Source organism: Atractosteus spatula, chromosome 26, assembly GCF_055471065.1.
Source record: "Atractosteus spatula isolate fAtrSpa1 chromosome 26, fAtrSpa1.hap1, whole genome shotgun sequence".
NCBI lineage: Eukaryota > Metazoa > Chordata > Actinopteri > Semionotiformes > Lepisosteidae > Atractosteus > Atractosteus spatula.
The window spans coordinates 4,283,165-4,303,626 of record NC_142731.1 but is presented as its reverse complement, the minus strand read 5'-3'; the positions used below and the strand labels follow the sequence as shown (position 1 = coordinate 4,303,626).

At 43.9% G+C, this 20,462-nt stretch overlaps 1 protein-coding gene across 5 annotated transcripts in view; it reads right to left on the bottom strand.

Moving 5' to 3' along the window:
• srcin1a (SRC kinase signaling inhibitor 1a) overlaps nucleotides 1-20,018 on the bottom strand; it is a 62,281-nt gene extending 42,263 nt beyond the window's left edge. For 2 of the 5 annotated variants that reach the window (XM_088906431.1, XM_088906433.1), the window contains exons 1-6: nucleotides 16,633-16,656; nucleotides 5,969-6,164; nucleotides 5,193-5,485; nucleotides 3,941-4,743; nucleotides 3,479-3,568; nucleotides 2,658-2,698 (exon numbers count right to left, since the gene is read on the bottom strand). In XM_088906431.1, the coding sequence (XP_088762557.1) occupies nucleotides 2,658-2,698; nucleotides 3,479-3,568; nucleotides 3,941-4,743; nucleotides 5,193-5,485; nucleotides 5,969-6,071 (1,330 nt within the window). In that variant the 5' untranslated portion in view covers nucleotides 6,072-6,164; nucleotides 16,633-16,656. Of the gene's footprint in view, nucleotides 1-2,657; nucleotides 2,699-3,478; nucleotides 3,569-3,940; nucleotides 4,744-5,192; nucleotides 5,486-5,968; nucleotides 6,165-16,632; nucleotides 16,660-16,860; nucleotides 16,907-19,950 lie in introns of those variants that run through there. The other 3 variants (XM_088906434.1, XM_088906435.1, XM_088906436.1) reach the window with 3 other exon arrangements.
• Nucleotides 20,019-20,462: the final 444 nt, after the last annotated feature.

The window sequence follows — 20,462 nt, the reverse complement described above, 5'->3', positions numbered from 1 at the left end:
CATAATACAAAATCAGTGCAACAATTAAATTAAGGGCTGAGATCAATCACTAAACAGGTATATACTGTATTTCTGGAACTTGATCATGTCAGAGACTGCTAAAAAGCCAAGCAGAATGCTACTGAACTGAACAGGTTTCTCATTACAAAAGGGTGAACACACTCTGCTCCTCAGTCCTCCCAGCACCAGCAGCAACAGAGGTGCATCTCTGAAAAATGACTTTCCAATCAAGAGAGAAACAATAACATAAATGGGTTAAGAACAGAAATCCACTGAAAACCATATTTCAATAATAACACTTTCGGAGGCCAATCTCTACTGAGAATGTTAAAATAAACCTGTATAATAGATAGAACTACATATGATTAATTGATGGCTCTCTCCCTACCTATTTCTCTATGTAAAACAGACACTGGAGACTTCTGCTAGATAGTATCTTTCCTTAGGCTATTCAGGTAAGCAGGCTGTCTTCTTATTTCCTGTCCTATTAGACGGTGCTATTTATCTAATTTTTGCATGACCTGTATGAACAGGTGCAACACGAATTTTGACAGATGATGAAGTAGAGAATTAAATCAGGTCACATGGCTGAGCAGTACCGAGGCTGGAATGATTCTTCTGCCTAAATAAAGACTACTTTGTCCACATCTCTCTATCCCATCCCTGCAGAACTATGCAGTGCCACAAGTATTAGGCACAATTCGCAATTTGCTTCTGCTTTGTTCCTGCAGGTCCAGCTGGGGCTTCTCTGAACAGCAGCCCCAGAGGGCTCACTTACGTCAAGCCTGTCCTTTGGATACAGAAAAGCAGAGGAGAGAAGCGAGAGGCGGCTGTTCTCGATTGGAGCCGTGACTGTGTGTCTGAGACCGAGAGAGTAAAGGAGGGGAGGGGAGAGCATGAGGAGAGTGGAAAGGGAGAGTGCGGGCTCGGGGGACAGGATACAGAGAGGAGGGGGTGAGGGACACAGAAAAGAGAGAGAGGAATCAGAAAGAGAAAAAGAATCAGGTTGGAGCCAAAGGAAACAGGAGATCAGATAGAGGCAGGAGAGAAAGGAGAGAGAGATGGAGAGGGAAGAGGAGATGTGTGAGAAGCCAGGGAGGGATGGGTGATGGAGTTGGGGCTCTACAGAAACAGAACAGCTCAGTGTTGGTGTGACCCAGTGCCTGTTTGCACTGGGACATACCACACCAGCAGGAGGAATGTGGGGAACACACAGGCCATTCACAAAGTCCTCTGGCATGGGAATGTAAAAGGTGTGAGAGAATACAACTCCAACTCCAGACTGAGACTGAAGTGTCAGAGGAGGAAAAAAAATAACCATCAAACAGCAGATTGAGATTTAAATCCACTTTTAACTAAAATATCATTAGAAATTAAGAAAGATTACCAACAACAGAATTCATTTTAACCCTTGATGCTGGTTTGTTTGCTAGAAATTGACTGATCCAAGGACCTGGGGAGGTTTCATTCTTTCTTGGGACTTTAGAAGTCCACTGAGTCCAAAGGATCCACGAGCACTCACTTCAGCATGACTGAGCAACTTATTCCAGACTCCCCAAACCCAGTAACACAATGCTTTAACGTCAAATGGTTTTCTCCTGAATTTCCACCATTTTCCCTTGCATGATGCTGTTGATCCTGATGATGTCCGCTGCGTTCACTGTGTGAATACCTTTCAGAGCTTTGTTAGTGGCACAGCCAACTCAGCAGAATACTGTACTTCAGGTTCAGAAATTCATGATTAATGATAATTCTCACAATTTCATTCTTTCTGTTGGCATACACTAGTAACACCTGCATGAAAGATGAAAAACTGAGCCCAGCTAAACAACGGTAGACACTGTGAGTACTTCCACTCCCATTCTAAGCAGGAGACTAGGTTGATTTCCCGCACAATGTGGCCCTGCTGGAGATATGGGTAGGTACCGTATGTCCTTTGGCAAGCAGCAGCAGGCACATTAATAATGTCTACAAAAGCCGATAGTTTGCTGAAGGTGTAGTGGATGGTCTGTTTAATCTGTTTTCATTCTGATTAGACAGGAAAGAAGTAACAAGTCTGAACAAGAGGACAGTGTCTCCAAACAGAAAGCTGTGCTCTGCAATACTGTGTTATGTTATTCCCGAAACGCACTGTACTATATGTTTGTGGCTGAACTGAAAACTTGATCACCATAAGGATGAACAAGCACAAGATTATGTTTCATTTTCTATAAAGCTATTCATAAATATCACAGTCTCATGATGCTGCCATAATGGTAGTAGCTGGTCAAGTACACTAATTCTTCTTATGGATTGTTACCACACAATATTGATCGAAAAAAATTCACCATATCTGGAATTAAAGCTCACTGAGACACTTCAGGCTCCATACTTGCGCTGCACTTTGTTCTGACACCTCTGCTTCCTCAGCTGTAAGAGGTTTTTCAATTCTCACAGCCCACTTAGCTAAACAAGTTCAAGAATGTAAAACTATGACACTCTTCTTTTGAGTCTTCTGAAAATGTCTAATGTAATCATTATGTTACATTTTGTAATGCCTTTTATGGATTATAGACAATTGATATATAATGGCTGTACTTCTCGGTAATCACTGTAACTGTACTGTGTGTTTAAAAGTGAACACTTCATCCATGCAATGTTCTGGAGGCAGGACTTACTTCCAGTCCCTGAACCGTCGCTAGCTGTCTCTGTCTTCTCTCTGGAAGAGAAAGGGAGCGTCAGTCAGGATTCCCTTCTCCTGTCCAGTCAATACAGGTATTTGGTACGAAGCATTCAGCATCTCGGGACTGGCTGCCCCATTCAATGCTCCATCAACCCACTCATTTCCTTTCCACTTCATCCAATTCAGGGTCAAGGGGGAGCCGGAGCCTATCCTGGCAAGCAATGGATACAAGGCAGGGTACACCCTGGGCAGGACTCCAGCCCATCGCAGGGCAGACACACACACTCACACCAGAGCCAATTTTCCCAGACGCCAATTAACCTACCAGCATGTTTTGTGACTGTGGGAGGAAACTGGAGCACCTGGGGAAACCCATGCGTACGTGGAAGAACATACAAACTCCACACAGACAGCACCCCAGGTCTGGAACTGAACCCAGGACCCAGTGCTGCGAGGCAGCAATGCTGACCACTGCATCACCATGCCGCCCATGACAGCTTCAAACCTCACTAAAATGGACCACAAAATCAGTCCACAAAAAATCAGATATACTAACGTTCAGTTTATCCTTACATGTCTAAGGCAAATAATATGTGTCTGAATCCTTTTCTGTAATTGTAAAAGTACTGTTGACTGTTATCCATGGATCATTTGCAAATGAGCCTGCAGTTTCAATATATGAGACTGCAGGCTCCTGGTTCATTAAATAAAATAACAAATTAATTAAAGTGGAATTAAAAGCTGTGAGGGCTGCTTCAGCAGAGATCGGTCAGTCATGTGAGGCGGCGTGCGGAAACGAGGGGTGGAGGCTCTTACGTGCTGTCGCTGTCCGGCCCTCTGGTCAGCACACTCTGCACCAGGCCGGTCAGGCTGGCTATCTGCTTCTCCATTGCCTCCATCCGCTCCCTGGCGACAACAACAAAGCTCAGCTTAAACTGCAAAACAGGCACTTGCATGTATTCATTTCTATATTCTATTGACTCCTATTTAGTGCTTAAGTCCCCACTCAAATGAAAACCCATGAAGAGTGAAAATGGAACCAAATTAATATTTTGGCATGTTTAGAATCAGAAGAAAATGTCACTGGGTTTATTAAAAAAAACTCATTTCCATCGTGGGGGGTCGGGTGCAGTGTCTGTCAGGTGACACCTGAATTGTTTTTTGTCAAAAACGCCATTCTTTACTTGCATGCACATGGCTGCATCGTGACTGTATTACAGGGCTGAATGTGTGCAAACGTCCAGCAGGCTGAAGACTGGAGTTGCTGAGGCCTCTTACCGGGTCTCACTGTCGTTGGCGGCCTGGGGGGAGTTGTACCCGGGGGTGCCCCTGCCCTCTCCACCGGGGCCCCCCGGCCCGCACAGGGGGTCTGAACCCGAGCCGGAGCGAGATTTGGGGCTCTCCACGAACACGGAGGAGGACGCGGAGTCCTTGCGGAAGGACTGCCGCACCGGGGAGGCGCGGCTGGGAGGGCCGGAGTAGGAGTCCCTGTCGCGCAGCTGGACGTCCGGGATCTTCTGGGGGGAGGAGGGAGGCAGGCGGAAGCCCATGCCCAGGGTGGAAGCTGACGCGTAGGAGTCGGAGTAGAGGGGCCCCCCGGGCTTGTACAGGGCCTCCTCCAGCTCGCCCTGCAGCGCGGCGGCAGAGTAGGTGCTGAGCGAGCGCACGGAGCCTCTCCGGTACAGCCCCCCGGACACGGGGAACGTGAAGGGGTCCCCGATGGCAGCCAGGGACTGCGTGGAGGCGATGCTGAGCCGGCCCTCGTGCACCAGGCTGTAGGGGTCGGCATACAGGCCCTCGTTCTTCATCAGCACCATGTTCTTGTTGGACACCTCCTCGTCCGGCTTGACGTCCCGCCGCTCCAGGATGGCGCTCGGGGAGGGGGAGAGCCCGGCGGGCGGCTGGCCGGACGAGGGGTGGTGCGCATGGGGGTGCGGGGGGCCCGCGTAGGACGGGGGCCTCCCCCCGCTGTAAGAGAGGCGGGAGCGGGACGGGGAGCCCGAGGGGGGCGAGGCGGAGGACGAGAGGTTGTTGAGCCGGCGGGTGGGGGAGGACTCGCGGGACGTGTACACCATCTCCCTCTGCAACACAAGGAGGTGGCGAGTTTAGCAGGCTGAGCCGCTGGACAGCAGGCAAAACTCGGAAACTGCACAAGGGAGAAGCTTTCTACTGAGCTGAGGCGAGCTGGGCGGCCACACTACTGATAAACACAGGCAAAGGAAGGAGGCTGGAGTAGTTTGCGCTGTGCTTTGCAATAAAAAAGCAAGACTCGGGATGTTACAATGGGTCTTATACATTATAGAGGACACCATAAAAAAAATACTATACTGTATTATACTGTAGGTTGAACTACAATGCAATTGGCTGATGTACATTGTTTTCATCGAACACCAAACGGTTCCTTTCTTCAGGAGGCTGACTGCAACACACACAATACGTCTGGCACCTACAAGCAGGTAGAACCTACAAGGACACACACTGGGCTGCAATCCAAGTGTGCAGTGTGTCCTCGTGTCAGGGAGCCCCTCACCCTTAGATCCCCATTGGCAAGGTGGGCCGCAGGGTAGGAGGCGTAGATGGGCTCCTTGCGGTAGATCTTGATGATGCTGCGGTCCTGGATGTCCCGGACGTCCTCCAGCTCGTAGAAGACGTTGCGCGTCTCGTCTTTGATGAGGATGGCGGTGTTGGGGGACTTGAGCATGCCCATGGTCAGCTTCTGCGGGAACATGTGCACGATGAGGGCGTGCAGCGTGTCCAGGCTGCTGAGCTCGTGGGTGATGTGCACCCGCCGGGTCTCGTCGCCAAACTGGAGGAACAGCACGCCTGGCGGGAAAGGGACAGGGAGTCAGAGCACGCCGCTGGGACATCTTCGGCACGCGTCTCGCTCGGATTTCATTCCACGCTTCCCTTATGCAAAATAAACTCCCCACCCGAGCCAGCAACACAACGCGTTAATGTTTCTTTAAACACACATAAGCGCCGGTTCTTGTGAGATTATCACATTTCAACGCCTTTTCAAATTGACTTCTGGAAAATGAAAAGTTTAAATCCGTTTCGCGATCCAATGCAGCCAAGCATCACAAATAGCTCCCACGATGCAAAAGCAGGGATCCCAAAGGGCAGCTCAAAAATGTAATTTTAATTTTCTAATGTTTCATCTACAAATAGCACGCCAGCAAACAGCAGTAAGTTAGCATTGCTGGTAATGCCTGTGGCTGCGTCCCTGCGTGAAATAACCACCAGCAGGAGGAGCAGCAGACGGAGAGACTCCACGCCGCGCCCCCCGATGAGTGCCCACCGCCTCACCTGGCGAGCGGAGCTTGGTCTGGCTGGCGGAGCGCGACAGGGGCAGGCTCTGGCGAAAGCGGTTCATGCGGTTGAATCCGAGCGGGATGTCGGCCTCAGACATGGTCTCCAGGGATTCAGCGGAGGCGAAGGACAGCTTGCTGGCCTGGTCGGCCAGGCCGGACTGTGTGGACTGGGAGTGCCGAGGGCTGCGGGTCTGCAGAGAGAGAGAGAGGTTAGTGATCAGCAGGCGGCAGCATTTAGTACATTTATAGCTGGGGGTCCCTCTCAGGGTCCTGAGACGAATTTTGATCCCTTCTCCGAGCCCGGAAGCTGTGAAGAACAAATACTGTGAGTGGGACCCCCACCCCCAAACAGCCCCTGAAACCCTGCCAGTGGATCAATTTTGAGCCCCCCCTCAAACTAAGCACGTCTATAACTATATCTTTGTACAACGAAATATTAATGAACACATAAAATGTTTAAATAAAAGCAGCATCTGGGCATTAAAATTAGCCCATTATTATTTTTTGTGCATTGAGTTTCTTCTTTTAAGTATTAATTGGATAGTCTGCTGCTAATGCTTAGGGCTGGTGTTTATTTTGTCCATTATTATCCACACCTTATCAGATGCCCTTATCCAGGACAATATATGGGATTTTCAATTAATTACAAAGGAAACAGCAGACTAGATTACGAGCAAGTATAATAACAAATTAAATCGAGAAAATTGTAGCACAATAATGTCGGAAAGAGTGCAAAGCAAGAGCTGTGTAAAAACAAAAACATGAAGCAGCAAGTATTCAAACAACTGCACACACAGTCAGTGTGAATTCAAAGCTAAAATGTAGTGTCCCTGAATGTGCCTCATGTTTCCTGTGAAATGCAACATGCAGCTTACATTATCATATTTTTGTAATGTTTTTAACAATCAATACTCAAACAGTGTTCACTTCAGTAGTAATAAAACCGCTGTTGTCAAAAATCAAGATGAACATTCTCTGTGGAGGTGTAACAAAGCACAAAGACACGTTAGCATCTGTCCGCCAGCCAGGAGGAAGAGAAAGCAAAAACATCGCCAGTTTGTTTTCCTGGGATAAGTAAGACATCAGTGCAATTAAAGCAGCGATCTGCTGTGCTTTGATGGCCCTGGCGAAGAGCGTGGCGTGCAGTGTGCAGTGTGGAGCCGGCGCCAGGCTGTCAGGATGGGACAGTTCTGCCTCCCCAGTTTGAAGGGTCCGCTGCTGTAGAGTTTGCTTGAGCTGCTGTGCTGTGTTTAATGAACTGGCTCAAAGATCCCCATAGTCATGAATTTTCCAGCTCTGAGCCCACAGTAATGAGCTCCCCGAGTGCAGTGTGATGACTATTAAGATTTCGATGTGGCATTGTCTGCATTAGCCCCGTCAGATCTACTGTATGCAACTAGGAAAGTTTTTCGACAGAAACTCTCCTACTTTCTTCACCTCCCATTCACAAGAGAAATATGAAAATCAAAAGGCTCACATGCTATTCATTAACACACTCAAAGACAAGAATACAAAGCAAAGCTTTTCTTTGGCAAAGCTCTTTGTAAGTAAGAAGTTGAATATTATCAATTGCTCCCAATTACTTTCAAATGAATGACTCTGCTCTGACTCAGACAGCACCTCCCACAGAGTTAACACAGTCAGTGCGATCCATCTGTTGTCTTTAGCGGAGCCATCATTGTGATGAAATGCTCAGTGTCTAGATTCCTGCCGAGCCTGAGACGTGTCTGTATGACGACATGTGACTTTTAAACACATACAACACATTCTAGTCGAAGAACATGCTCCTCCTCATGTGAGCAAGAACCTGCACACATACTGTACAGCAGGAAAGTACAGAGGGGTGGTAAAGGACACTGCTATTCTTACCTTGAACTAATTTTGCTCTTTGTTGCTCTCTAGTGGTTATCAAAACTGAAACATAGAAACCTTTCAAAAAAAGAGAACACATTCCTCCTTTTGTCGTCTATTATTATTCTTACATAAAAACTTTCTTATACTGTAAGTGCACCAATATTGCTCTTTTTAATGTCTAAAATCAGTCAGGTTTGGATAGTAATACCTGAGTTGTACACAATACATGAGTAAAACATTGTAGTTTATATGGACTCAGTGTCTGTGGCTATAAGCACATACAGTATATGGTTTTCACTAAACATTTTACAGATCTTTTCTATTCTTTCCAACATTAATTTAACTAAGTACAAATACAGTAGATGTACTGACTATGTTATGGAAGTAAACAAATTCTTACACACTGTGCTTTATAATTAACACTTAGAATATTGTACAGAAACTACTATATTGCCATGCTGCAACATTTCATTACAGTGGCATGTATGCATCATGATGTGCCATTCTGTAACATGTTTACTGCCATATTGATTTACCATAGCCCTTCATAACAATGAGATTTGCCTGTAAGATGTTAAAACGTGATAATTAACCTTTATAATGTTCTGAACAATCCTTTGGATTTTTTACAAAAATTCCTGAATTTCAGGGCAGCTCCTCAAAGCATGTACTGGTGTGCTTTCTTCTAAGTTTCCTATATATATTAAATTATACACTGCTGCTCATGCCCTCAGCTTTACACTGAAATGTCGGTATAATTTGTCGTAGGCTGCCTATGCTACTTTTTTCCACCAGCGTCAAATGTTAGCCTCAAAGCACCAAGACTGCTTATTGAGGGCACCCCAATGTTCTGTGAACTGCTTAGGCTTATTAAGGGCTACATTCCCTCTTCCACACTGGCACACAGTACAGGAGGCTGCGGCAATATAAAAAAACCTTGTAATACCCCTTCTTACTACATGTCTAGGTGGCTGGTCGACTTCAATTTTGTGTGATTTTTCCCTCCATCATTTTTCAGTATAGCAGCCTGGGAGTCACTGTGGCTTATTAAAGACTACCCCCTCCCCTCTTGCATCCCCTTTACCCCACAGACATTATCAAAGTGGTCTGCAGAGGCCAGAAGCAGCCAGTAACAAATGGCCTCAGCAGCCAACACCATGCTGTTCAATTCCCATTTCCAAGACGAGCAGTGGGCGCACCATTCAGCTCAGCTGAGACTGTTATAGGGAGGCACAGCACTGACGGATTACTTTCAGGGTGCTTTCTAATGGGAGCCATTTATTTCATTCGTCTCTGCTTACTCACAAACTGTTCAGCACACACAGATTTCATACAGGATCTGATGAGAAAAGGAAATAAAAAACAACACATTTCCTGCTTGCGCTGGGCTGTTTTTTTTTTCCCCCTTGCTGTTCGGATCTAGCTCAGACTGATCTTGTGTTGGAGTAGCATGACAGCACCAGGCAGAGCAAGGAATAGAGTTTGTCACAGCTCAGGCAGGCAGAAGCTGAAGAGAAGGACAGTTTTTATTATTCTTTTTCCTGCCCTGAGCTGGGAATTAAACATTTCAGAGTGGAAGAGTGCAACGTATGTCTTACAGATAGCTTAACTGCACACTACCAAGATAGATAACAATTAACCACACTTCTGGTTTTATGAGCCTCTAAAAATGCATAAACATATTCGATATTTAAACAGGAAAGCTATTACCAATATAAAGTTTTACTGATTTAAGGATTCATTCTGAATGGTGCATGCTGATGCTTTGTCAAACATTAAATTTTGTTTTTTTGTTGGCTAATTATCCTTATGCTTAGCAACACAGTTGTGGTGCAGAATATTTTTGCAGCAGCAAGTAAGAAAGCAATGGAATTTAATACATTCTGCTGAACGAAAGGATGTTTGCTATCCTCCCCAGTTGACACACACCCAGATGTTCGATATGTGCGTCACCTATGTGCGTTCTCATGTGAAACCTTGCGCAGCACAGCATGAAATCATTTTCGCTCGTTTTTCTTTCTAATGGCCTCTGATTTCAACACAAAACAGGCAGATCCTTTGGAATGGTCGCATGCAACGCAGCAGAAGGATCTTGGAAGAGCTGATCAGAGGACGTCCCTGGAGGAATCCGCTGGGTTCGGTGTGATTAAGTGCCTGGATGCTGCGTATGAGCAGTTAAGGAGAGCCTCTGTGATTATTGATGGTCATGCAGCCATGCATCATCAATTTATCATATTACTGCACCTTACTTGCATTTCAGTTAGACAATGAATCTTCATTTAAGTCCACTAATGGTGAGAAATTACTGGGAGATTCTCTTCCCCTTTCCCTTCTTCCAGATCTCTGTCTGCAATGTACAGTATGTCCATTTCTCTGCTCTACCCATAAAATGCCCACAGCTCTGGCATGAGAGACAACACTCTCACATCAAATCACCACACCTTGTCAAACACTTGTTCCACTTCCTTCTTATTTAGTCATCCACAGCTATTGGTCTGTGCCTTTAGAAAATAGTAGCCCAGGTCTCATCAATTTCTGCCTTTGATGACCTCAAATTGGTTTTCTATTAAAGGTCCCTCTGCCCCCTTGTTTGGACTACAAGTGTCTACCTTCTCTTCTGTTTCAAGTGCATTACAAAACTTCAAACACGATGACCACAAAGAACAAAACAATATTCATGGGGATTTTTTTCCCTCTATTATTTTCTCCTTGAACACGTCAGAAAATAACACTTTCCAGAAATAAAAAGTCTTTTTCTAAACAGCTTTCCAACTCCCAAGTGAAGTCCTGACAATTTCACAACAAAAACTACCCGTCATTCACTTAAATTCACTTAAATGAGGCACCCAGCAGTGAAAGAGAAGGGGAAGAAAGTCTCATCCTTTGTCTGCTCCCATTTCCTTTCCCTGGTGGTCATACTTCTCCGAAATGTCACCAATTATCGGATGAGTCAACAGATTTCTTCAGAATCTTTCACTAATGTGTCATACCCTTTACAGTTAACGATCCCCCCACCAACTCCCGATGCTCTAAGCGATCTCAAGCAGAAAGAGACACAGCAGCAAGTTTAAAGAGTCAAAGCAGATTAAGTCGGGAAAGGTCACAGTGCCTCCTACCTGAACTGCCAGCATTTCTTTTTTCGGTCTCCGCTGCTGATCTGGCTGAAACTCAGTGTGGGCATAGGTGTTTGTGCCTCTGTCTGTTAGTTTGTGCTTATCTGTGTGTCCACAGTTCTCTGTCTTCACAGGACCATGCGACGGCGATTTTAATCCAGTCTGAATGTCGAGGTCTCTGTGGAGCCCTAACGTGTGATTCGCTGCCTCTATCCAATATTCTGTCTCTGTGACTGTCTCCCTAGATGATCGTGTCTGTACAACTATGCAAAGATGTGTCTTAGGCTGTATGGATTTGTCTGTCTGGGTGGGTGTGGATTTTAGTCCGCAACAAGCTCTGTCAAACCATGTCCTCCCTTTAACATGGGGGGTGGGGTTGCGGGCATGATTGAGAAAGCAGCTGTGTACATCTGTCACCCGCGCCCCCAGAATCTCCACTACCTTCTTTACAATTTCACACAAATTACCACCCTGCAGTCCACGCATACCGTTCCACTGAACGGCTCAATTAAAACACAAAACACAAGGACCCAGAGCTACCCCACAGTCCGCTACACTCCATCCGAGTGAAAGGAGTTTGAACTGCTGAGGCATCACACCTCTTGGCAAACTAAGACGGCCTGGTACATCATGAGCTACACCCACAGAAATGAATGCTGTGCAAAAGAATGCAATAATACAAAATAACGGTGCAAACGAGGTACTGTCACAAAATAAGACCCCTGATAAGATAGAAACTTAAAAACATGCAGAGTAAGGTAAACTGAAACAGGACTAAAGTCTTGATTCTCTGTTCTCTTTATTACTGGCAATGCTTGAGATTAGGGCAAATAACATTTATAAATGTAATACGTTAATAAGGTATGCTATTAATTAATAAGACTGCAGATTAATTGCAAGAAGCCTTAGAAGCCTAACCCTGACCGCATTAATAACCCTGGGGGTTAATTCCATCTGTAGCACCTTATAAATGTATTAAGAGATAAATTATTAATCATTTATGAAGTGTAATGTTGCTTCAGCTAAGCTCTATTTTCATTAAGCACTGAATATATTACAATTAAATGATAAATCTTTAATATGTGATTGAATCATCCCTGAAGACACTTCATGAACTATGACTTGTGCCAGTTCTTCTCCTCCACAGTATACTAAATACTGTACAAAAAATAGACTAGAATAAAGATGTTTCACATGATTTCTAAAAATCAAACCATCAGGGTGATTTACGGTACTTTAGACCTGATGTTCTGAGCCAATGTTTTAATTAATCTCTAAACTGGAAAAAAGCTTCCTGTGTGTTTCCTCCTTTGTTCTGTTCTGCCTCATGGGCCCTCTAGGTGAATGAGAGGTGATGAGTTTAACAGTGTTGCCTGTTTAAAATTTTTATTTGCTTTTACATGAATCTCTTTAAAAGACAGATTTGTAGGGGACAAGTGACACCGCTTTAACAGGTGGCTGGAGAATTTTTATTGACACTCATAAATTTAGTTCTATGCAAAAATTATCTTTGCACCTCAGATAATTTTCACTGAGGTCCCCTAATTGTTTTACATGGGCAGCACGTCCTCCAGCGAAGACATCAGAGTTCCTGGGTCTTTTTAACAGCAAAGCAAGTCAATTATTTTAGTACTGGTATTGATGCAAGAAATTTGGGTGTACAGAAATACAGAACTTTGAAAATCCTTTCGTATACATAATGTATTTGTTTGGCAATGCATATCAAACAAAGAAAAACAAAATATATGACCCCATGATCATATTTCAGAAAAAAGGGCCGTGAAATATAACCATCAGCAGTTCCTCCAGGTCTTACAGTGGTTGTTCTGCAGTTCTTTTTAATGTTTGTCATTTTCGTTTTTTTTTAATTTAATTTTGTTTATGGCAAAGGGTTGTTAACATTCTCAATGTTGATGTTAATGCTCTTTGATAATAGCAAACTCTGCATTTAAATTGGAATTTTTAGGCTATTCTTGGTTGAAATCTAGTCCATGTGCGCTTTATGCTGATGCAAAACAGATCTTTAGATACCCCTTTGAACAGCATACAGGTATGCGTTTACAAGAAGCTAATTCAGCAAGCAGACAGAAGTCACAACCACATGGCAAAATTATTAGGTTTAAAATGTGTCAATTACAGTTCATGCACGACAATTTGTGGGGCGGTGTATAACACAACAGAGATACCACAGACACAGATATATACAAGTATAGTGTCATACTAAGAAGATCCCCAGTATGATTAACTGACAAACACACACAGAAAAATACTCAGGACTGGCTCAAATCTAAAAGGAGGTAGAAGACTAAAACACAGAAAATCCTGCATGCATGTGTCTTTAAAAGGTTCCCCGATCAGCACATAGACACATACAGCACACCGTAAAAAGATACTGTATGCAAACTGTATGAGCATGTAATGAAGCATGAGCAGAAATCCACAGGCCGAAAGACACACAAAAGTAGACTCATAACAAGCAAAATAAATCACACGTCTGACTCTGATTCAAACATTGACAGAAAGCTGTAAATGCAAAATGCTGAACACATTTGAACACAACTCTAACCTGAAGAAATTGACATACACAGATCTGGACTGCAACACAGCTCAGAGGCATGTAGACAAACAGCTCCACACCACCAGACACACGCAGCTTGGAACAAAGACATGCCGATACACACACTGGCTTAGCTGTAAATAGAGTGGGTTCAGGCTGTTGTGAATCAGTGAGCCTGCAGACAGATACCGATTCTGGTCTTTTGGAGACAACCCAGCACAGGGCATCCATTCTTTCTGGGTTCACAAACGTGTTTTGCTGCATCTTTTTCTCCGTTTCCTTGTGCTTTTAACAAAGGTTATTCTTTGCACCTCAACAACCTCCGTGTGTACGGTATTACTGTTGTACTCCATGTGTCTGTCAGCACAATGATATAAGCTCTAAGAGAGACAACAGCAAGCAAACATTCTCTTTCTTTCGCCACAAGAGGTTAGACAAACATTTTAGCTCGTGAAAAAATATTTAAAAAAAAAAAGAGAATTCTGTGTGACAAGTGAATGTTATTTTGATTGGAGCCTGGAGTTCTAGGAGAAATATCATTAGAAGTTAATCTCCTAATAAATTTAGAGGCCAGCTTAATCTCAAAAGTATTAAAAGCATCGACGTCTGTGCATTTGTCAGAACGTTAATGAAAAAAACAACCCAGTACTGCAAAAAATAAAGTATTAGAAAATACAGTATGTGTGGGGCACTTCAAAAGATGAATCCAGAGACAGTCAGAGTTAGCTCTCAAGAGCTGCCAGATTTGTAGTTCTCAGAAGCAGAATAGCATCCACTAAACAAAGAAATTAGATGTGCAGGTGAAAAAAGAGATGCAGCCTGTGACAGCTGATTTGTATTACGATGTATACACTGACAGATGTCATTCTGCCCAGCATCTGCTATAGTCCTGATGGTAAGCATGCTGTTGTTTGATACATTTTGAGTTAAAAAATCTCACATACAGGATTCCAGAACCTAATAGCATTCTCGTGTACTTCATGTGGAAAGGGTCAATCTTTCCCCTGCAGAGCAACAATCATAAATTTAGTGTGAAAGAGTCTTGATTAATATTCATGAAGATCACAGTGGTTAAGCACGATCAAAGCACACTTGAAAATCAGGCCTCTAGCCAGAGCATAAATGTTTTCAAAAAATTATAGAAAAAAAAATTATGTCAATTTGGATAACAATATACAACTGGCAATGTGTCACTGGACACTTCTACAGTATATAAAACACAGGAGACATTCTGATAAACAGTTACATATCACCAAGTCCTTATTTTGTTAATTCTAATGCCACAGAAATAAATGAAGAAAATCAAAGTCATATTTATATTAGAAGGTTTGGGTGGCAACAAAGGAAGTGAAAACTATCAGGTCAAGGAGTTTAGATAATAATATATTAATGACAGGCATTGAAGCATCTTTTTCATTTTCTTCCAGGGGCTAAATTTAAATTTAACAGTACTTGATTTTTTTACTTTCAATACCCAGAAGAACAATAAGAATGTGACAGTCCCATGAGTCTGGATAGGAAGCACAAAAATATTTTATTGCCAAAATGTGGCTATTACTGTCACTCAGGCTCAAAGGCTTGCAAGATGCACAGAAATACTAGTTCACCCCTACAGTAAGAGTTCCTATGTCAAATTATCGATCTGTGACGGTTTCCATTTTTCACTTGTAGTGCTCTGTCCTGCACTGAAGTGCTATGCTGAAGACTGTAGCCATGAAAGACTACAGAAGGCTCGATATACTTAGCTATACAGTTACAAAGTATGAACCCAAATCATGTTCATTACTGGAAATTAAGCTAGCCAAATAAATCTTATTATTGACCACCTATCCATAGCTTTAATGTAGTCCATGGTACTAAACAAGTATTTAGCAACATGTAAATGGTTAAATGTCTTCCTTTGATCAAATATAGATGCAAAAGCCTAGCTGCCAGCGATGACTCAATGATGGGACTGTATCATACAAATAGCTGCAAGCAAAAGCTAGCAGGAAACCAACAGGCAGCCTACACTGGCTGGACTCACTGATGACCAGGCTGCACTGACCAGCTTGCAGTATGCAGGCAGAATTATGTGCAGCTCTGCTAATGATAGCCATGCTCAGAAAACACAGCCCTGTGTGCTACTCCTGAAGCATATCCCAGTCAATAGAAGGAAGAGGAGGAAGCCAGTACTGCATGCAGTTCCAGAGAGCCTCATCAGCTCATGCAGGCATGTGCAAATGCCCGCTACACATGCAGGTACCCAATCATAGATGTACAGGCAAGCCAACATTCACCTATGAACCGAACACCAAATAAAAGCTCCTATTTACACAAATCTGTGCACAGAGACTTTCCCACATGTATATTCCTGGACAAGTCTGCTTACCCTTCACAGAGGTTGAAAGCAGAATGGACACTTGGTAAATGATAGTGATAGTGAAAAGTGCAGTGAATGGAAAATCTTATCAGGTCCATCCACTGAAAACCTAGAGAGAGTTATTGTTCAAGTACCCTAAAATTCACTTAGTGCCTACAAATAACAGCTAAAAGCAATGTGTATATATTTATTTTATCTAACTGATAAACAGATATCCACACTAATCACAGAGCAGATACAAAAACAGAAACACATTTTTTCACACCTGAAACAGACATGTTGAATTATACCAGTGTGATGAAACACAGCAAAAGTGATTAACTTGAATATCCCTATTTCTGTTGGTACAAACACACCTTTATGTACACAAATCTACCAGTGTTGACATTTGCACAAACTTAAACATACACAATGCAGCTCTACAAACTAATGGGATTTCAACAAGTAATTTTAAACTTGTGTTTTTACTGTTGTTTGCGGATTAGGCACAGGATTCCATAACAATAGTTCATAAATGTGAAATAGATGTAGTCTGGAAATCCAACTTTTTCTAATAAGAATTTCTTTCCCTCTATCCTGGTTGACTGATGTGCGAGGTAAAATGTTACTTGCAAAGCACTGATTAAGCATTGGGTAATATAAATGTACACACACAGACACCTTTACGTGAATACAATAAGAGTGCCAATGACATAAAAGCACAGTGTTGCAAACACAAACACAGGTGCTGTACAAAGCAAATGGCACAGACAGCAACATATTGTAGTACTCACCTTAAAGCTCCAGTAGTTCGGCTGTTGCTGAAGGGAGAGAAAGGGGGAGGAAGAGAGAGAGATAAAGTTACATTTCCACATTTTCCAAGCATTACTGCTCCCGAACTGTCTTGAAAGTCACCTATGTTTCAGAGACAGAGGAGGAAAGAAGAGAGAGAGCTCTGCTTCGCTGCAATAAGAAGATTCAAACCGAGAATCACAGCTTGAAACAGACACACTCCAGCTGACCTCAGCTGCGACGCAGGTCAAACCAACAGCAGGTACAGTGCAGACAGATTCCCTCTGCTTTCCCTCAAAGGGAGAGATTTGTACCGCAGGGGCCTAGTGCTTACGAACACTAGGAAACAAACCAGGAAACTGGCATCTTGATTTATTGTCCCAGCGCTATGGAACATGGCTTTCAGTGTCATTAGGTGACTTCTGCACTGTTGTGCGCCACTAAGAGACATGCACTGTTTAATGTTTGAATACAAACTGACAAGAATTCTGTGCTATTTGTTTATACCATGCAAGTGTGCACCCCCATGTTGTACAGGTGGTAAGCTATGCAGCCCCACATCTCTTTTCTGGATGGTACAAGGGCACAAACACATTCCAGTCAATCTGTCATTTCTGGGGCAGCAATATACAAGGAAAAAAGGCATTTAAAGTAGCTCTGCCATACACATGCCTACAAACAGAAGGATGATCAATTACTTTATCTGAATATTTTATAAGACAGTCTAGACTTCATGATAACTCAAAGCAGTACAGTCAGAGGGACTCTACTGCAAGCACCTTGCAGATTCTGATACAGAAACTCACGCTCCTGCACATCTGTTTGTACTCATATTCTTTTACAGAAAGATCTGTCTGGCCACTGTGGCTCAAACTGGTGTCTCGGTATCATGTATATTTAAATTGTACCATCATATGATTCATTTAGTCAGTTCATTCATCATATTATTAAGTGAATTTAAGCACATTTTAACTGAGCATTTGAATGCTGTTACTGCATTATTATTGCATCCCTCTATTGTATTTAGTTTGTGCTGCTGTTTTCTGCATCGTATTTGTCAACATCTATAGGTTGACCCGAGATAAAGGCATCTCCTGTCCAAATGTGTTTCTGCCCAGAGCTGAGCAGGTGCCATCCCAGACTGACAATGTGCCTGCAACATCATTCATAACACAGCAAGGGTGATGAAGACACAGTGCACCAATAGGTCCCATCCTCCTGAGGTTTGTACAAAAAATAATATGGAACAGGGAAATATAAATCTAATATCAGGGGCTCATAGTAGGATATTCAAACCCTCAAGTGGGTATTCAAACCCCATAACCTGAGCCTAAAATGACAACTGCAGAAAACGTACACGATCAGTTCTGTACGCAGACACCTCAGAGCCAGCTCTTATCCACACTACAATGATGGGATAGGATTTACTAGGCCTTTTATTTTCCAAAATCAGATGTCTTATAGAAATTGTCGCCTGCAAGGCAGTTTTATGTTCACTATTTCTTCTGTTCCCACTCCACTGACTGAGCATTATTTCATGAAAATGCCAGGGGATATTTCTCAGCACTCCATTACACAGGTGAATGCAGAATCCAGTACTGTACTGTTAAACTGGAATCTTCATGTTTCCCAGAAACTGTTGTAACAAGAACAAAGTTCTCACAGTGCACTCAAAACATGCTGCTGCTCTGCCAAGAGTATCAGAAAAGAGGTTAACAATACGATCTGCTTCAATGGCACTAACATAGAGCCAGTCTTTGAGGCTGTACTGGGTTAGTGTGTCACTGTGTGTATGAATGGGCACAACAAGTACAGTCAGTGCTCAGAATTAGTCACAGCATCCTACACTGTTGACAGCTGGTTGCCTGTTAAGACGCTGTTATGCATGGTCAGTGTATGCGTGTATTATGTACCGTCCTATTGTCTGACCAGCCCATAGCTCATGCAATTTTTTTACGTATTGCATACATTACGTGCTACATACTGTATTTACTGCCCACTATACGAGATCTTTAAAATAAAGCTGTATGTTCATATGTGCAGACTAATTCAGCAATGATACAGTACCTTACTAGTAATTAAGCTATTCCTTAGCACTGGGGATTGCATATAACAACAGCAAGACTGTCCAGGATACATGCTTTGGTTTCCTTTCTCATAGCATGTGGTGTTGTTTTGCAAGCACATTACACAATGTTTAATACACAGTAAGATGTGAACAAGCGTCATGTGTCTAAATATGTAACACATACAGGTACGTGTCTGGGTGTGCGAGTCCAGACTCTGTGACTTTGCCTCTGTGGTTTCCAGTCTGAGCAGGAGGCGGTGTCTCAGTGTAATGTGTCATCAGGGTTTGTTTACTATTAACGCTTCATTCAGGAGGGAAAGTTGCCTCCAGCTTTCACAACATGTGCTAGGTTCAGGAAATCAACAGATCAACATCTGTTCCCCACAACACCTGGAAAGTGTTTCTCTTTACTGGCCTCTGCTGTGTGTGTTTATTTTCAGAGCACTTTAGCCCCTCTTTGCACTTCCCAGTGTAAACAAACACTGTCACTTCTCATTCTCCTTCCTGAGTCACACACCTCTCCACATGTCCCTCCCGGTGCCTCAGCTCTTGTTTACAAGGACAAACGACCTCCCTCTTCCACAGCATTTGACACATGAAGAGCCACCCTTCCAGTACCTCGGCTGCAATTCAATGTCAGCGCTGACTGCATCCCTCAAAACCAGGCGGCATCCTTATATCTGCCTCTGCTGGACTTACAGAACAAACCACAGACTCTGTCCAAAAGGCCACACTGCCCCAGCAGCGCATCAGTTCGCATTCTAAGATCACGAAGCTGCCCTCTCTTCTTTCTGCAACCAATTACCTCAAGCCCCCTTTCTCAAGCCTGTACGATAACAACACACCATCATCCCCACTGCTCCCCAGCTCCATCCAAACAAACAAACACATGACAAGGGGCAGAAGGGTAAGTACCCCAGCCTTGCACAGCCACCCCAGGCAGTCTCAGCAGCAAGCCTCCTTCGCCGACTGCTCATTCCTGGTGCTGGATGTCGCCGCTGGAACTGACAGATCGCTGCTGTGCTTGTGCATCCTGACATGCATTACAAGCAGCCCCCCCGTCCCCACCTCTTTACACACACACACACACAAACACCGAAGAGCCGCATGCTCTGCGATCCCTGCACTGCACAGTACAGCGCACCACACTCGTCCGCTGTGCGGGTCTGCCCAACGACAACAACAGTCGCTACAACAAAAAAAGCAATTAGAGGATGCACTACTCGCTTAAGGTAGCCCGGTGTCAGCTCACCTGCGAAGCACCTGCGCCTGGCCTTCCTGGTAGCGCTTCCACCTTTAGCCCAGGCTGCGAGGCTGTCAGTCAGGTGCAGTGTGTCCTCATATCACACTGACCCCCTTTCACCCTGCTTCGGTCTCTTTTTCTCACAGTGCCAGGTTATTTGTTTAAAAAAAACAGACTTATTAATTCCCTCATTGATCAATGAATGGACCACATCAGCGGTAATTAATTAACTCGCTGACAGAGTCGTTTTTTCGCTCCCCAGACCCCTCCCCTGACTGCCCCCTGCTCCGTCGGCCCTCCCGCCTCTCCATTCCTTCGTTTCGCGGGTGTTCACAGCAGCTTAATGCTTCTGAATTCCTGCAGTTGCAGCTGTCCCCTCTCTTCCAGCTTCTGTTGTTTCAATACACGGTGTCTCCTTGCTCCCTCTCCTGCTCTCGTCTATCTTTTTCTCCCCCCCCTCCTCTCTCTATCCCTCCCTCTCTCTAGCCTGACCTTTGCAATGTGATATCATTGCTTTCCTT